Source organism: Buteo buteo, chromosome 21 (genome assembly GCF_964188355.1).
Source record: "Buteo buteo chromosome 21, bButBut1.hap1.1, whole genome shotgun sequence".
Lineage (NCBI taxonomy): Eukaryota > Metazoa > Chordata > Aves > Accipitriformes > Accipitridae > Buteo > Buteo buteo.
The window spans coordinates 8,373,192-8,390,155 of NC_134191.1; the positions used below are offsets into that span (position 1 = coordinate 8,373,192).

General features: G+C 47.6%; 1 protein-coding gene across 6 annotated transcripts in view; it reads left to right on the top strand.

Annotated features, from left to right (window-relative positions):
• ADAMTS9 (ADAM metallopeptidase with thrombospondin type 1 motif 9) overlaps window positions 1–15,899 on the top strand; it is an 86,612-nt gene extending 70,713 nt beyond the window's left edge. For 4 of the 6 annotated variants that reach the window (XM_075053443.1, XM_075053444.1, XM_075053445.1 and 1 more), the window contains 10 exons: window positions 2,071–2,241; window positions 3,754–3,948; window positions 5,964–6,096; window positions 6,332–6,426; window positions 6,584–6,678; window positions 6,772–6,905; window positions 8,446–8,537; window positions 10,563–10,667; window positions 12,617–12,711; window positions 13,036–15,899. In XM_075053443.1, coding sequence (XP_074909544.1) covers window positions 2,071–2,241; window positions 3,754–3,948; window positions 5,964–6,096; window positions 6,332–6,426; window positions 6,584–6,678; window positions 6,772–6,905; window positions 8,446–8,537; window positions 10,563–10,667; window positions 12,617–12,706 — 1,110 coding nt within the window. In that variant the 3' untranslated portion in view covers window positions 12,707–12,711; window positions 13,036–15,899. Of the gene's footprint in view, window positions 1–2,070; window positions 2,242–3,753; window positions 3,949–5,963; window positions 6,097–6,331; window positions 6,427–6,583; window positions 6,679–6,749; window positions 6,906–8,445; window positions 8,538–10,562; window positions 10,668–12,616; window positions 12,712–13,035 lie in introns of those variants that run through there. The other 2 variants (XR_012653878.1, XM_075053446.1) reach the window with 2 other exon arrangements.
• Window positions 15,900–16,964: the final 1,065 nt, after the last annotated feature.

The following is a 16,964-nucleotide window of genomic DNA, read 5'->3' on the forward strand; positions in this document are numbered from 1 at the left end:
TTTGCAGAGAAACCCAAAGCAGGCTGGCGTGCGCTCGAGAGTGTCAGTCAGCAACTAATGATTTTAAATGAGGATGGGCTTTTGGTATGATAGCTTTTCACGGCCAATGTCAGAAGGTGCGTTGATGGCGTAGAGATTGTTCACCCTCCTAAAATGAAGCATGAGCCAATGTACTTGCAAATTTAGGCTTAAATATACGTTAAGGAGAGGAGACAAAATTGGCCTTGAGCTTCCCACTTCTTGCAAGACGCCTCCTTCGGCTGTGGGGGGCAGAGGGCTGGAACGATTCACCCTGCACAGGTGACCACGTCCTGGGCTGGTGTACGCCAATCCACAGACAAGGGGAGCTTGGAGCATCCCGTAGCCCCGTTCCCACCGCGCTGGAGAATCCCTCGTTAGGAGGGAGCGGGAAGTTCGGGGTTCGCGCTGCCTCTGAAAGGCGCCGCTCAGGGAAGCTACGTGATGATGGAGCGCTAGCGATGCCTTATTCACATGCAATAACTCCCTTTCAGATTTTACTTATATAACAGGGAGATAGCAGAGAAGGGCAAATATAGCACAGTGTGTTTGCTCTCTGAGGAAATCATACTCCAGCAAATTCCTCCAGCCCCCATAGGATCGCTGTGTTTCAGCACAGACCTAGAAGGAGCTTCCACTCCAAGGGCTTAAAGCAAGAGAGTAAATAAGGTTGAAAGCACACGAAGCCCTTGAGGTCTTTCGGCAGACTGGATTTTGCAATGTTGACTGTTGCCTAAGAGCTCCTAAGTTATTCCTTCGGAATAAATGCTGCTTTGTGGGGCTGCCTCTCCTTCCCTGTCCCCCTCCACTTCACTCAGTTACTAAATATTTACGACCAACGTGACGTTGCGCTCACGGCTCTCCTGATTTGCTGCTCCTGCCCCGGATTGATCTGATTTTTCAAAGTTCTCGCATAATTTGCAATCTTGGTTCTAACAGCTAATTACAGGAAGGGGGGCCTGACAGTGCCTGCGTTTTGCAATTAAGTGAACCCACCAAGATCTTGCTAATGGTGGGCCAGCCAGGAGAGCAGGAGCTGCTTCGGGGAGGCTGGAAATGATGTTCGGAGGGTGAGACTTTAAGTAGATTAAACTGGCACGGTCCTCCGAGCCTAGGTGACTTCAAACGGTGTTTCTGTACAGATAGGGGTGGTCTGATTGAATGTTTTATCCTTTTCCTTAGGGGAAGACATTTCCTGTATGTTATATAAAATGATTATTTTCATGCATTTTTCTCCTTGTTAATCCAGTTAGTTGAAAGTGTTAGAAGCCCATTACAGGCGATAACTTTAAGAAAATAGGGTTTTATCCAGACAGCTGCTCTTATGCTGATTTATTTTGTTTTATGTGTGTGTTTCGTAAGACACGCTCTGAGCACAGAGCCCGCTCCCAGGAGCACAGCCTCACAGCCAGGCTGGTTTCTCCAAGAGGAGCAGAGAAAGAACTGAGTCCTTAAAGTCTCCAGAAGCCCCCGGGGGGCAGCTGTGCTCGGCTAGCATGGGTTGCTCTTAATACTGGGCAGGGCAGTGTGCTAGCAGGGACCGGGCAAGGGGCTCTCCCCGCACCAGCCCCAGCCAAGGGTGCGACGGTGTGTATTTTGGAAGGAGGATGGCTGGGTCATCGTTATCCAAGCAGCTGTATTTACTAGGGGCTGAAATAAAAGGGGTTGGCCCCTTTCTTGCCCCCTTGCCCCATCCCCTGACCCGGTATGCCCACCCCTGCATCTCTCGGTCCCATCGCAGCTGGATCCCACATCTGGCCCATCCCAATACCTGCTGCTTTGGTTTCTCCTCTCTCCCTACATCTGCTGTTTGGCTTGGTACCTCCAGAGGATGGGAGCAATTTGTCAGTGGACGCTCCCGCAGTGCCTGCCACAGCAGGGCTCTGGTCTCAAATTTGCCCCCCAAGTGATAGCAATGAGAGATGCCAGCATGGGGCACAGAGCCGTCCGCTCACTCGGGCTGCTGGGAGGAGGGCTCGCTCGCTCAGCAGATGCAGATTAATTTGCTGAAGTCCCTCATGGGTTGCATGAGCCGTTGTTTCTTGCAAACAGTGCATGAAGACGTGCGGGGAGGCATCTCGGTACCGCAAGGTGGTCTGCGTGGATGAGAACAAGCAGCTGCAGAACAGCGGCTACTGCGACGCCAGCAAACGTCCCCCCGAAATCGAGAGCTGCGGGCTGCCGCCCTGCGAGTACGTCTGGATCACCGGAGAGTGGTCGGAGGTGAGTCCCCATCCCCATCCCCGCGCAGGGACCGCTCGGCACCGGGCCACGCTCTCCTCCTCTCGCCGCCGGCCTCGCTGAGATATTGCAATGCAAATCAACAGTGGCAGGGCAATGCTGCGTGGTTTAATTATTATTTTTTGGTTTGTTTCTGTGTGCAATTTCCCTCCTGGAGAGAAAGGAGCAGGGTTGTAGGAGAAGACCAGGATATTAAAGACTAAATGCCAGCATGCTCAGAGTCCTAGCTAATATCTAGAGGCAATTTTCTTCCGAAGCACATTGCATTCAGCAGGCACCCTATTTGGTTTTGTGCTGGTTTATTTAATTTATTTATTTATTTGGTTTTATTCCCATCCCGGGGAGCTCCAGGTGAGCATCCTGGGGGAAAGGCGAGCTTGGATGTGACCACGGGGACACGTCCTTCCTCTATGCCGCCTTTGGCAGGAGCGAGGACCTGGTGTGAGCGAAGGCAGCAGGTTCACCCTCATGGCTGGGAGAGGGCTTAGCAAGGAAAATAGATGAGTTTTCTTTGCAGCAGGCACTGCATGTGGGAGGACCCGGGCTAATCTCAGCCTGTTTCCTTCTGCAGTGAGTGAAGGATTGCTTTCCACTTGGAGGAACAGCAGAGGGAAATGACAAGGCAGCTGCTGACACAGCACTGATTAAAAAGAAAGAACAAGAAAAGGGAAAAAAGAAAACATGCCGGGACTGAGGGGGAGGAGAGACAAGCCACCTGAGATAGCGCAGGAGGGAGAAACACGGAGAGATGAGAATTTCTCGGAGCAGTCTGGTCTCCTGGGTGGTTTCCTAAGGGAAATATTAGGGTGCCTGTAAGGCTGGAGCCCCGGCTGCCCCTTGCCCAGACACCGTCTACCCACTCCCACCACCTGTGACCCCCCCCAGGAGCACTGGGACACATGAAGACAGAGAGGTGGGCGAGGGCTCGCAGAGCCGGAGCTCAACTCTCTCCAGCTCCTGCTCAGCCTTTTGGCGAGGAGGGCAGAAGCACTGTTTGTCCTCTAACTATAAGGAAAACCTTCCCTTTTTTCCAGTTGCTGCCAAGTACCTGCTATTCAGGGTCAATCTTGACCGTTTTCTTTCCCTGTGCATCCCATGGGAAAAAAAAAAAGAAAAAGGGGAAAAAAAGAAAAAGGGGAAAAAAGAAAAAGGGAAAAAAGAAAACCCAAATAATAGAGGCATTTCTGAGTTCCAAAGGATCTTCTGCTCCTTTCTTTGCCCTTGGAGAGAGATAACATGTGCCCAGGAGCCAACCTGGAGTCGGGAATCCTGGAGCTGTAAGGGCAGCACAGGGAGGAACTGGATGTTCAAAGACAGTGTTGGGCACCAGCCCACTTGTAGCCACTCACAGTACTCATGGCTGGCTTAAATAGTTAACTAGTGATCCCTCGGAGCAGCTTGCTGAGTTAAAAGCTGACAAGCCTGCTTTTCCTTCCCGTTTTGGGCAGCCTTCCCGAAGCGCGGGGTGCTAACAGGCGCTTCCTCTGCCCTCAGTGCTCCGTCACGTGCGGGAAGGGATACAAGCAGCGCCTGGTGTCCTGCAGCGAGATTTACACCGGGAAGGACCACTACGAGTATGGGTACCAGAACACAGTCAACTGTCCTGGCACACAGCCGCCCAACATCCAGCCCTGCTACCTCGGGGAGTGCCCCGTCTCGGCATCCTGGCGCGTTGGCAACTGGGGAAGCGTAAGTTTGGGCAAACTTCTTTTCTTAACTGAAAAAATTGGAACAAACTTATTTTTCTTTACACTGAGGACACAGTCTGAAGGTTTGGAGGGGGAATGTTTAAGAGCTGCGTAAATTAATGCAATGAATACTCTCGTACAGCGGCGGTCCCGGTGTGTGTAGGGCTCCATGCTCCAGACTGAATCCCATCGTATGGGGGAGTCCCAGCAGCTACAAGTAGAGTCACATTCTCTATGAAGATTCAGGTGTAGCCAAAATTTGTGGCAGTGTTGATGGTCATGCTGAATGCTTAGTCAGAAAGTGGGGTCATTGCCAGAAAACAGGGGTTTGAAAGTCTTGTGCTAGAAGGATCAATGGATAGCTGGCAACTGGGATTGATCCCGCTTGGCCATGTGTATGACCAAGACTTGGGACCTACTAATAGGCAAAAAAACTGGTAATTTGAGCCTTCTTTCTTCCTTTCTTTCTTCCTTCCTTCCTTCCTTTCTTTCTTTCTTTCTTTCTTTTTTTTTTTTTTTGCCCCCTCCTTCTTACAAATGCTGGGATGGGGCAGGGGAAAGAACTGAGCCTTTCTGCTAAAGTTATTTGTGTTGAGCCTCTTCTGGGGCCTGAACTACAAGATCAAATTTTAGTTAAGGTGATAACATTTCACTTCTTTAGGCTTCCGACATTCTTTGAAATGTGGTGTTTCTCCCATAAATTTGATTTATTAACCCAGCTCAGGCATTTGTGGGAATTTGTCAAACCTTTAGAAGGCAACGAGGGTCAAGTCAAACAAAATGTAGTGGAAGTTGTCACAGTAAATGGCAGAGCTATTTGAAACCGAAGTTCCTCCTGCCTCATAGGAAGCTTCAGATCCTCCCTGCAAGTCAGAGCAGAGGAGTTACAGCAAAGAGCTCAGCCTCAATTAATTGGCATTTTCCCCCAGAATTTCAGTGCAAAATGTCCAACTCATTAATACAACTTCATTGCAAAGAGTATCCATTTCAGAGAGGAAGACCTTTCTCCTCGCTTTGGGCTGCTGAACATCCTAGTGACTACCAAGTGCCATGACCCTTCTCATCTCTGATTTTCAAAGAGATTGAATGTAAAATACCATCACCTTTGCTGGACAAAGAGAGTCCTGCTCAGCTCCTTAGTTAAGCTTTATGGATTTGGACCTGATAAAGAGTAAACGCCAAGTTGTGAATACCGTGAGGTGTTGAAGACTGTCTCCTTCATGGTGTGCTCCTTTAGCCTAATAATTTCTAAAGAGATGAGCAGCAGCATTTTCTTGGCAGCCTAACCCGGTATCTGTAGAAAGAGCTGATTTTCAGTTCTCAAGTACTGAAAGAACAAGTTGCAGAGGAGGAGCAAGATGCTCCCACCTCCCTTCGCCCGTGCTCAGCGGCAGCCAGCGTAGACAAGCTGCTGCTCGGTAGCTCCAGTCACTTGTGCAATTTCAGCCTTAAGATTGCCCTTGATTTGGGCTGTTTGAGGATGACTCGGTGTTTGCGCAGATCTAGCCATTTTTCCAGAGGGTGAGGGGAGAAGGGGTTTGGAGGCTGTGGAAGTTTTGGTGCAATTTGGGTAGAAAACAACAAACCATGTCATGTTTGCTCAGAGGCCCCTGTCAGTCCCAAGAAATGTCTTCCAGCCACCAGGAAAGGATTTCTACCATTCAGACCTTCTGGTGAACATTTCTCTTTTGTATGACCTTCCAAGTGTGAAAAATAAACAATTGCACATGAGCACACGGTTCACCTTAACCAATACTGCCTCATCCTGTAAAGCGTTTAACCGCTAAGTGAAGTTCAGTAGTCTTCTTGAAATAATTAGTGACGACGATAATAACGAAGGGATTAATAATAAAAAGGGATTACTTGTTTGATTAAAATTAAGCCTGTGTTTGAACACTTTGCAGGATTGGGGCCTTTGCTGCTGTCCCTTGCTACAAGGGAAACAGGCTGTCTCTGTTCTTCTGGAGCCCAGCAGCCCTTGAGATAAAATACGAATCTCTGTCTCCTGTCTTGCAGTGCTCCGTCACCTGTGGAGTTGGAGTCATGCACCGGTCGGTGCAGTGTTTGACGAACGATGACCAGGTCAGCGGCTTGTGCCACGCGGATCTGAAACCTGAAGAGAGGAGGACATGTCACAACGTCCATGACTGTAAGTCTGCAGATTTGCACCTTCCTTTGCCTTTCTCGTGGCTTCAGCATTTTTTCCCATCAAACTCCTAGAGATAAGCAGTATTTGCAAGCATTGGGAGCCATCCGACTAAGCACTAAGGCACTTCAGGGAAACCTCTTAAAAATAAACAAGGTGTTTTGATGCTTTGGATGCCTCACGGTGTTACAAAAGAAATTTTGATGTACAGTTGCTCAGTATTTCTGTTTTGTTTCAGGTGAATTACCAAGGAGTTGCAAAGACGTTAAAAATCTCAAAGGTGTCACTGAAGATGGCGAATATTTCCTTCAAGTCAAAGGAAAGACATTAAAGGTGCATTTCAGCAACAGATTGATAGTTAATGCATTTCCCAAAGGGGCAAGAGGACCCTGCGTGTGCTCTTCAGTCCCACTCTTGGACTTTCTACCTTCGGTTTTCTCAGCGATCCCTTTGCACATGATGCCTGACAAAATTCTGGCTTCTCCCTCAGGTGTATTGCTCTGGGATGCAGACTGAGAGCCCAAAGGAGTACGTGACCCTTGTAAATGGGGATGCAGAGAATTTTTCAGAAGTGTATGGATACAGGTAAGAAATCCCTTAATCCTGAGCTGCACAATATTTTTTTTTCCATGGCAATATTTTCCAGTCATGAGTAGAAAGGGTTTTCTTTTGATTTAGATTGCATAACCCGACTGAATGTCCATATAACGGGAGCAGACGAGAAGACTGCCAGTGTAGGAAAGATTACACAGCAGCTGGGTTTTCCACCTTCAGCAAAGTAAGGCTGGACCTGAACACTATGCAAATAATAAGTGAGTAAAAACAGGGCCTTGCCATTAAAAAAAAATAAATAAATGTTTATTTTACACAAATATAGCTGTAACTACAAACAAGGAGTAGTACTCTAGTGAGCAATATTCCTGAGCTCTCCTGTTAAAAGCTGCTTTTAAACTCGGTCACCTGCTTGCTGCTTTACACTTAGAGACTGCAACTCGAGTACATCAGAGATGCTTATAGTATTTCTCTGTAATATGGGAAAATATTAAGACAGTTGCTGGTGCATCTGCTATACAGAATGAATATTTGCATGCTCCCGGCAGGCCAGTGTATTTTTTAAAGGATTTTATTTCATTTGGTCTCCTATTTTCAGACTTGACTCAGGCAGAAAGCTTAACCAGAGAGGAACTGGCCCCCCATTTTATGCACAAATGTGTCAGGAGATCCCAGTGCAGGGGACTCGGCTGGGGTAGGGATGCTGCTCCCTCCAGACCGGTGCCGGCATCGGTGCGGTGGGGAGGCAGAAAAGGCTCTCAGTGGAGTCAGTCCATGGGGAAATAACTTGCATTGAGTGTGATGGAGCTGGGGCCATGGATTTGCAGGGGAAGAGGACGGGGCTGTAGCTGTGCAATAGGAGTGGTACCCTGTCACTCCCAGCAGCATGCGTGGGAGCTGGGAGCCATCCCGCCAGCAGAGAGCCTGCAGCATCCCATAGGGTTATAGTTTATGGTTTCAGTCCCCTTGACTCCAGGGATGCTATCAGTTTCCAACAAATGTTTTAAAAATACAACATATTGTTGGGGGTTCATTCAGTAAATAGCGGAGATTTTTTAGCAAATCAAAATCCTTCCTTGTAAAATGACTCTTTATCTGATAAGGTTTTTTTTATCACTTAATTTTCAAGCCATGAGACCTCCCAGTCTATCAATCTGTAAGAAGCTACTAATAGTCTGTAAAAGCTCCTAGGTAAAGATCTCAAAGGAACCATCGTTGGGGAATTTGATACCAGCTCCCTTTGAATTTCAAAAGGAGCTGGGCACCTACCTCTGTCAGGCAGGAGCTATCTCACATCCCCATCTAAATGAGTCTCAGTTACTTCAGATCTCTCCAGAGCAAAATACCCCAATTCCCTTTGAAACCCCGACCCCTGGGCTGGGGCAGCCAGGAGAGCACCGAGGTAGTTGGTTGCCTTTGTTTAAAAGAGAGATTTAGGAGGTCCCATGGCCTTCTTGAAAGTGGGGAATTTTCTGATAGAGAAATAAAACCCAAGTCATGGGTTCGAGTTTTGTTGTTATTTATACCTAGGTCCTAAATCACCAATGCACTTAAACCGTGCTGTAAACGTTGAATATGTAAGCATCCTGTTAAATTCAGTGCTCACGTGCCAGGGAGTCACATGTGGGATGAATTGGGGATTTAATATTCAAAATCCAGCAGATGAGGTCCTGACTCTCAAGATTAATATATGAAACCAGCTTTAATGAGTTTAAACATTAGCGAAGAGCATGTTTACACTTACTTTGTGTCTCTCCCTGCATCTCTCTTTCCATGTTATTCACCAACTATTCTCCACAGCGACTGATTTACAGTTCGCACGGACACATGATGGACGACCCGTTCCGTATGCCACTGCTGGGGACTGCTACAGTGCAGCCAAATGCCCACAGGTATTTGACAATAGCATTTCATAGGAATTGGCGCCATTTGTTTTGTTCAGGCCCTCTATTAATTACTGCTGATCGCATCAGCCCAACACCAGCGAGTGTCACATTCTTATCTCAGTGGTTGGAAACTTTTCCCTTTGTCCGTGCAGAAAGTCATTTCCATTTTCCATATGGGAAAATGTCAGGTTATTATCAGGCCGGTGTCAGGACCGGCTAAGGGACATTCCCCAGGACTTCAGTCAACAGTAAAGGAGAAAAGGAAGAAGAAATAAGCTGTGGGAGAAGGGCTGGGCTTGGCGTGCGTAGTTGGAGGTGGGGGGATCGGTCCACAGCAGGGCTTGGTGGAAATGCTGGGCTGGGAGAGCAGTCGTGAATCAGGCCATTGGGATGCTCTGGGACCCTGCCTCTGTGCTCCGCAATCTCGTATCTGCTGAAACCGCTGTTTGCCGGGGTGCAAGAAGATGGGTGAGATAACCCCTCCGGATGGAGAAGGCAGCAGACAGACAGTGGGACTCCTACCGTGCCAGCTCAGGGGGGAGATGCCCGAGAAGGAGAAGGCATTTGCGGGGCAGGAACAAGTCAGGTTTCTGCCGCAGGACGGACAGACCCTGTCTGTCAGAGACCACGGTGGTACCCGCCAGCTGCTGCCCCACCAGCCTCACACCCCGCTGCGTATTTTCACAGCAGCCCGGTGGGACCCTCGCTCACTCCACTTTGGAGCTGGGAAAACACTGACAAAACGAAGGTGGTGCCTGCACATCAGGGCAAATCCAGCCTGTCCCAGCACCGCGAGGTGCCCGGCCATGGAAGCATGGAGCTGGGCACAGGCTAAGTTGCCTCTTCAGTAGTTCTGGGAGGTGATGTAGGACATCTAGCCCAGTTGCTTGGAAAAAACATGCTTTCCTGAAAGTCATTAGGAGTCTACTTAACACTGTGCTACAGGTGGCTTGCTCCACGTCTTCAGCACACCTAGCTTTTGTGGAGCTGGGGGATGGATGACGAGGGATATATTTGGCTAGTCCAATGTATTGGGTGGCCCATATTTGCCAAGGGCATTAAGCAGGGAGTCACAGCAACAGACGGCAGAGGGCAAACCTCTCCATCTCCTTCCCTCCCTACTTTCAGAGCTGACACTTTTCTGCACAGCTCAGCGGCTTAGGGATTGACTTCTTACCTCGGGAAGGCTCATAAATATTAATATCCATCCACCTGACCCAGACAGTTTGCTCCTCGCAGAAAATCAGCATTCCTAAGGCAGCCAGGGCAAGGAGCAAAGCTAACAGCCATCTGGTACCGCATGGCCGTGCTGGGCTGCGGGTCAGCCTGGGGATGTGGCCACAGGATCCCTCCTTGGGTCCAGAAACAGGCAGGGCTGAGGTCTGCCATGGGGGTAAGGGGGAGGCTGGGGGGAGTGTGTGTTGAGTGCAGGTATAGCCCTTCATTTTCCACCCATTTTGTGCATTTTGAGACAGGGTGGAATGAAGTAAAGGACATTTTTAGGAAATAAACAAATGAAAGAGTTTTGATTTTACTGACGTCTAGGGGGAAGAAAAAAAAAACCAAAAAAAAACCCCACCAAGCCCAAAACCATACCAGTGGAAAATAAGGAAAATAAGGACAAGTGTGCCCTCTCCAGTTGAGGAGGGAGCAGTGAGAGCGGCTGCAGCAAGTCCCTGGGGTACCTTTCCCATCAGCTGCTGGAGCACGTCAGGCTCCGCAGTTTGCCATGGAAAAGCCAAGAATGCCCTCAGCCGGCAAACGGCGAAAAAGCAGTGCAAACCCGAGAAAAAAAAAAGCAGTGAAAAACCAAGATAAAGCCCCTCCTTCCCTGCAGCCACCAACGAGAAGGAAATTCCTAACCAGAGGCATGCTGTGATTTGTACAATATGTGCTAATCACTATCAGAGCGATGGAAAAAATTGAAAACGCTGCTGGCAAGATCCTGTTAGAAAAGTGACACTGTGCCAAGCCATGGGCGGCCAAAGCACGGTGTTTTGGGATAACCGGGCTCATCTGCTTGTTTTTTAGGGTCGCTTCAGCATAGACCTTTATGGGACAGGCCTGTCCTTAACAGGAACGGCAAAGTGGCTCTCGCAAGGGAATTACGCAGTGTCGGAAATTCAAAAATCCCCAGTAAGTTGTAATTTTAATTATGGTTATACCCACTCGTGAGAAGTTTTTCATTGCCGTGTTGTCTTTCGTGACAACGTCATCCAAGTAGAGACTAACAAAAAAACTAACAACTGACATTAAAGTGTTGCCCGTATTGTATTGGGGGGCGGCTAGCGGGTTTAACTTGATCTGACTTGTTGCAATTAATTAGTGAGCATCCAGAGAGGGTCTGGGCACCAGGCGAGTGCCTCGAGTAGGAATTGTTCCCAAAATGTTGCTAATAAAGTGTGGAGGACATGGACCTTCCCTCTGGGCTGGGTTTATCTCCTTGGGTGAGACTCGAGTCACCCGCGCTCCGGTGGGCTGGGACTGCACCCCAGAGCACCATCCCCTGCGGCCGCCGGTGGCTCTGCTGACCTGAGGCCTCCGGGTAAGCCAAGCAGACCTTCAAAATCACCCCACAGCCAAATTTGAACTCGTACGGCTTAATTTGCCTGCCCATTAATGCCTCTGTCACTGCGTGCCTTTGCACTGTTGCTTCTGTGTCATGTTCTGAAACTGGAAAAACCCAGGATCGCCTTTTTTTTTTGGCTGTTACTTCATGTGAATCATCCCGATTGCCCCTGTTAAAACTGTCCAAAGGAGGTCACCATAACCATTTGACAAAAAGCAATTTGCAAAATATCGTCTCCTGTGCTGTTTTCAGTCTCCCTGGCTCTGGGGAGCCCCTTGAGTCCATGAACCTCATCAGTGCTGGTGCTCTTAAAGAAGAATTAAATGCTACCGGTCCAACCAAGCTGCAGCAAAGCACCCTCCAGTGCAGGTAGAAGAGGACCAGCACAGCCCCCACATGTTAGTTCTGGCAGGTGCTTTGCTCTTCTTCTCCCCTTCAGAAAGGAGAAGGCCAACTTTGGGGTTGCGGAGAGCAGACACCATCACGGCTGGCAGAATTAAAACAAGCTTTAAGGGACAGGGTGTCTAAGAGACCACTCTTACCTCCATCACCCGGTGGCATCTGTCAAGCGCTGTTCTCAGGGTGTAATTGCCCGCAGGAGCAGAAGAAAGAAAAGCATAGTGAGAAGAGATGATAGCAGCCTGCTGCAATCACAGATCAATAGTGTCAAGGGCAGGATGGAGCTCGTTTAAAAATAAATGCCTTGTGCAAGCTTGTCCTGCACTTAAGTCCAATTTTCTGGTAACTGAGGGTCGAATTCCCCTCAAGGACTGTCTATCCATTGTAATGACCAAGAGGAGGAAGACTCTGCAGAGGAGGGATAAGGAAGGCCAGGCGGAGGTATTAATCTCCTGACTCAAGACCAGAGTTGCGCCACACGTGCTGGGCTCTCCTGGAGACGGGGCCGACCCCAGGACCACTCCACATTTTCCTTTGTCTCTTCTGGCCGTGGAAATGCAGAGCTGAGGAGGGACAGCACCTTAGCAAGTGGCGTAGCTTCACCCCATCACTCTCCCTCTCATCTTGGCTCTGGAGCCACTCCGGTCCTTTCCCTTCCAAATGGATGTTTCTTGGTATTGCCTGCAAATATCCTTCCTGTGCCCTTCGCGTGCTCGGGCGCAGCTGACGACCTGTTGTTGTCTGGGTGTGGTTTTGCTCTTGCATGAGCCGAGTTTTCCACTCATTACAGTGATTCACTGTGGGGCAAATTGGAGAAAGCAAATACCCTTGAGATATCCCTCCAAATGGCCTTCTCCTTGGGCATCTTTCAATGTAATAAATCAAAACTACCTTTTCTTATTTGTGTTCACTATCTGACCTGGTAGCACTAAAGAGAATTACATTTGCATGTATTTAAATACAACGGTGATTTCATAGATTGATTTAGGCATAATTTGTTTTCCTTCCAAGACATTTTCTATTAAAAAGCCTGGCTAGAATAACCTAGATCTGGCCCTTCCGCAGCATGGAGTTCGTGAGCCCTTACATGAGATGTTATTTCTGATTTTGCCTGCAGGATGGTACCAAAGTAGTAGGAAAATGTGGCGGTTACTGTGGGAAGTGTACTCCATCATCTGGAACAGGCCTCGATGTTCAGGTGTTATAGCGATGGTGAGTTCCCAGCTGCTTCTGCATGACGGGAAATCTTCCCCAAAACGTCCTGAAGGAGCAGATCAGGCCATGCTTGTGAAAGCACTCGTGCATCGGTGACAGCCTCCCACCCCACGCAGCATCCGGGGAGCGACGGGATCCCGTGCTCCCAGTCCCCGCTTCTCCCAGTAACCCTTGTGGGTATAACAGTGTCAACTGGAAACGCACTTCCCACCTCGCTGGCACCCGCTTTGGCTCCGCTCTTGTGCCGATCTCTCTAGTTAGAGGTTTCGGAGGCGAAGATGATGATCTGACTCTAATGTGCACCTTGTCTGTATTTTCCAGGTTCTCTGAGAGCAGTCAGCGGAGATGAGACGGATGAAGGATAGCGATGCAATACCTCTGCCTTCCACTTTTTTATCTGTTTATGTGTGTATATAGATCGCATATTCTTAATGTACAGTATAATATTTATGTTTGGAATTATTTATTTTGATTTAATATTTTTGTACGTAAAATCATTATATTAAGGCTGCTTTTACTATTTTTATTTTTTATTGTTAAATCCTGCAGTCAAACCACTGCATTTTGCGTACTCTACATTATATGTAGCATTATGACAAGTGATACTTTATTGTCACTGTATTCAGTTGTTTACTTTCAATCAGTAATTTTCCTTCAGTTACGGGCTGCTTTGGCCCTCTACGGTGCTACACAATCTGCGTAGGGGTATTTTTGGCATTTCAATCTATCTTTATGTAAGGAAAATAGACAAGATGTGCTTAAATTTTATTTTTAGGGATTAGGCCGACAGCACTCAAGGAAAACATGACAACGAATACAGTGCTAGTTGCATTAGCAATCTTTATCTTTTAGGTATGTTTTGAATTTCACATGACCTCTGTGGCCAGTGCTAAAAGCGCTGGTTTGGTGCTAACATGATATTTATTACTGCTCTGTAGGTTTAGTTAATCCAGTGCCTTTATCAGTGAAAAAGGGAAGAAAGCAGAAAAATTGTCGGGCGATTCAAATAAATTAAGATCTGCCTCCAGGTTCAGGAAAATTCCCGCAGATGGATCTTGAGCTCGAGCCCCTTTTTCGTAGGGCTCTGAAGTGAACTCGCTTTTTTTAAAAAAACCATATCTTTGTCTCCTAATTGCATGTGCCACTGTGCTTCCTGGCTCCATCTGGAAGCGGGGTATTAACTCATCCCAGACAGGCTGATCAGGCCATATGTTTCCCTTGGGCTGCGCGCTGAGAAGCGAGGCAGTTCCTTACGGAGGTTGTCGCCAGATCCGAAGGTGAAGCCGGGAGCAGCCCTGCGGTGTTATCTCGGGGCCGGCGGGGACGGCAGGGTCTGCAGAAGGGGCTGGGGGACAGCACGCCCAGCCAAGCCGCCCCTTCTTCTTGGCCGGGGGACTCCGTTGCGGACACCTGCAGCGTTCCTCCGGCTTCCTACTCACTCGCAGACCATCTGCAAGGGGAGGCTTCGGCGCCGGCTCTGCCTCGTTTCAACCAGATCACTCTGTACTTACAGATATCTCTGCCTTCCCCCCCCTTCAAAAACAAGCTGCTTTACGCCTACTTCTGTGTTGCTTCGGATCTTCCTGGTAAGGCATCTGCGCTCCTTGCCTATCCGCCGTCCCATGTACAACCAGACCTTTAGCGTTGGCTTTTTTTTTTTTTTTTAATATATATAAATGGAGGAGACATCTCCCATAGGCGCCGAACGCGGCCGTGCGATGGCTCCTGCCTGTACATAGCCCGCCGCTTGTGGCACGCCACGTTTTCGCAGAGCTTCGTAGCACGTTGAACGGGGGTGATGTGACCAGATTAATTTTGTAGTCTATGACTATGTCCCTTATCTCTTTCTCCACAATTTTACTTAGCGATAGGAAGATGCTGCCCCTTCACCTTATATGTCGGGGCAGCCAGGAGCACAAAGTACACGGAAAGGAAGCTTTTCAGCACAAAATTGCCAGCGGTTTGGAAAACTAAAGAGGCTTCTCTGCTACTTCAGATAAGTCTTGCAATTTTGGATGCAAACAGTTAACAAACGCAAGCTCGGGATCTTGTGTGAGTCTCTTGCAGGGCTCCCCAAAGGATGTGTAATTAGTCTGTTACAAAATAGTCAGATCAATAGCGATAAATGATCCGATCCCTGGATTCATAACCCATGCGTGCGCCGGGCTGTGTTCAGCCTTCAGAGTGAAACCTGGCAGTCGGGGATCGACACGTTCACGTCAGCTGGGAGACATCTCGCCGGCGAGCAGGGCTGTGTGACAGTCCAGCAGCTAAAGAACTGGTGCTCTACACTCACTGTGTGTGCCTCTGCTGCTCTTAGGAATATTCAGGCTTAGAGGAAAGAATGAGATTCTTACCCATAATTTGGGGGTTTGGGCTTAATAGCGCATAAGTAGGTGTGGTCGTATCTTAGGAAGACTAAATTTTCACCAACGTTGTATGTCTATGCATAACCATAATAAATTCTACCTTTCTGAGAAAAATGCCAAAAATACCATTTCAAAGGTGAAAGAAAAGAAAAGGGAAAAAGGGAAGGGGGAAAAGGGAAAGAGAAAGAGGAAAAAGGGAAAGGGGAAAGGAGTAGTAACGGAATAGTGATTTGTTAATGATAATTGCTTATGTATAACTTCTGTAGGGGAAAAGGGAAAATTGCACTATGAACTTTAGAAAGAAACAGTGGTGCTTAGAAAGTACAGGCTTATTATATTTTCTCTAATGAAGTGAGTGGCTATTTATAAAAAGAAATATTATTTTGACCTGTACACATTCATTTCTACCATATAGTTTCATAGCAGCTATTAACAGAGCAAGAGAAACCTAAAAAAATATTAAGTAAACTACAAGGGAAAGAAATGATAGAGCACTGATCTTGTGGTTCATTAATGGGCTTCATTAAACAGGAACAGACTTTGAGGAACAGAGACATTAGACTTTTTTTGTTCAGGAAACAACTCTGGGTTTTGTATATCAATGCCATTATTTTTCTACAAACTGGGGGTTTTTTTGCAAGCACTTTCCTGTACAGTGTTTCTTTTCTTTCTGCTTATACTCAAAAGGAAATGAAAAGACCCATAAGACATGTCTGTATGGTCTTTCTGCATTTGCCATCGTATTTCAATACCTGTGTGCTATTATAGAGGCAAAATACTTTGTACACAAGGGAATAATACATTGAATGGTAAACATTCCTTTCTGTGCTGGTGTTTATTTCCAAGCTTTGGGTTCCTTGTTTGGTTGTCCCATGCAAAAGGAATGAGGGAGGGTAATAATGTCGTTTACAGGGAGCCCTGCCCCAAGCCCACGTTGGAGTCTGTGGACCAGGGACCATCTTGCAGAATGGCCACGGCCATCCACTCGTGTCCTGCCGGGCAGTGAGACTGATGGTCCCCAATTTCTATCCAGGAGAGAAGTGCCCCAAGGTACAAAACGTACACGAGCACATCTCGGAGGTGCCCCGTGCACTAGTTGGATGTGCCAGCTGACCGGCTGGTGCTGCCATCCACGTACCAGGGACATCCCTTGCCATGGGACAATAAGGGAGCCAAACAGTTCATTTTGCAAATGTTTTTGAAGGGTGAGCTGGGATACTGGACCTGGTCCCCACCGCTAGCAGGGCTATTTAAAGAAATCTGAAAAAAAAAAAAAAAAAATCAACTTCTTCAAGTTTGAAAAAATAGTATCAAATCTACAAGAAAATTCAGGTAGAAGAAATTTGGATTAGAAGGAAGCAAATGTGGGGACCAGCTCCCAGGAGGGCAACCAAGTGACAAACTGCAGCCAGAATCTTACATCGCCTCTGCCCCAGAGGCTGCAGGTAAGAGTGAAGAAGTTGCATTTTTCTGTCCTCCCTTGTATGTTCTTCATGCCTTGTCTCAGAAAATGCAGCAGATCTCCCAGTGCTGGCAGGTCCAGCCTTTTTCAGCTTTTATGTTTTCAATCCAAAAGGAGAGAGGATACCTTTCTCATGCTGTCTAAAACACTGTCAGATGCAGAAAACAGGACATGCGGTATTTCAAGAGCTTGATTCTTAGTTTAAATGACCGATATCTTAAAGGTGTCTTTCTTTTCTATCGTTTATCCTTAATAAATGATTACAAAGACTTTAAACGTGGGCTGCTGTGGAATTAAGCCAACAGGGGGGCTGTGCACAGCCCCTGAAGCATATTTAACCTTCCAGCCCTGTATAATGAAAGGGTCATTTTAACACTTTTGATGCTCGGGTCCAGTTATTCTATAAAAATTACAGTGCT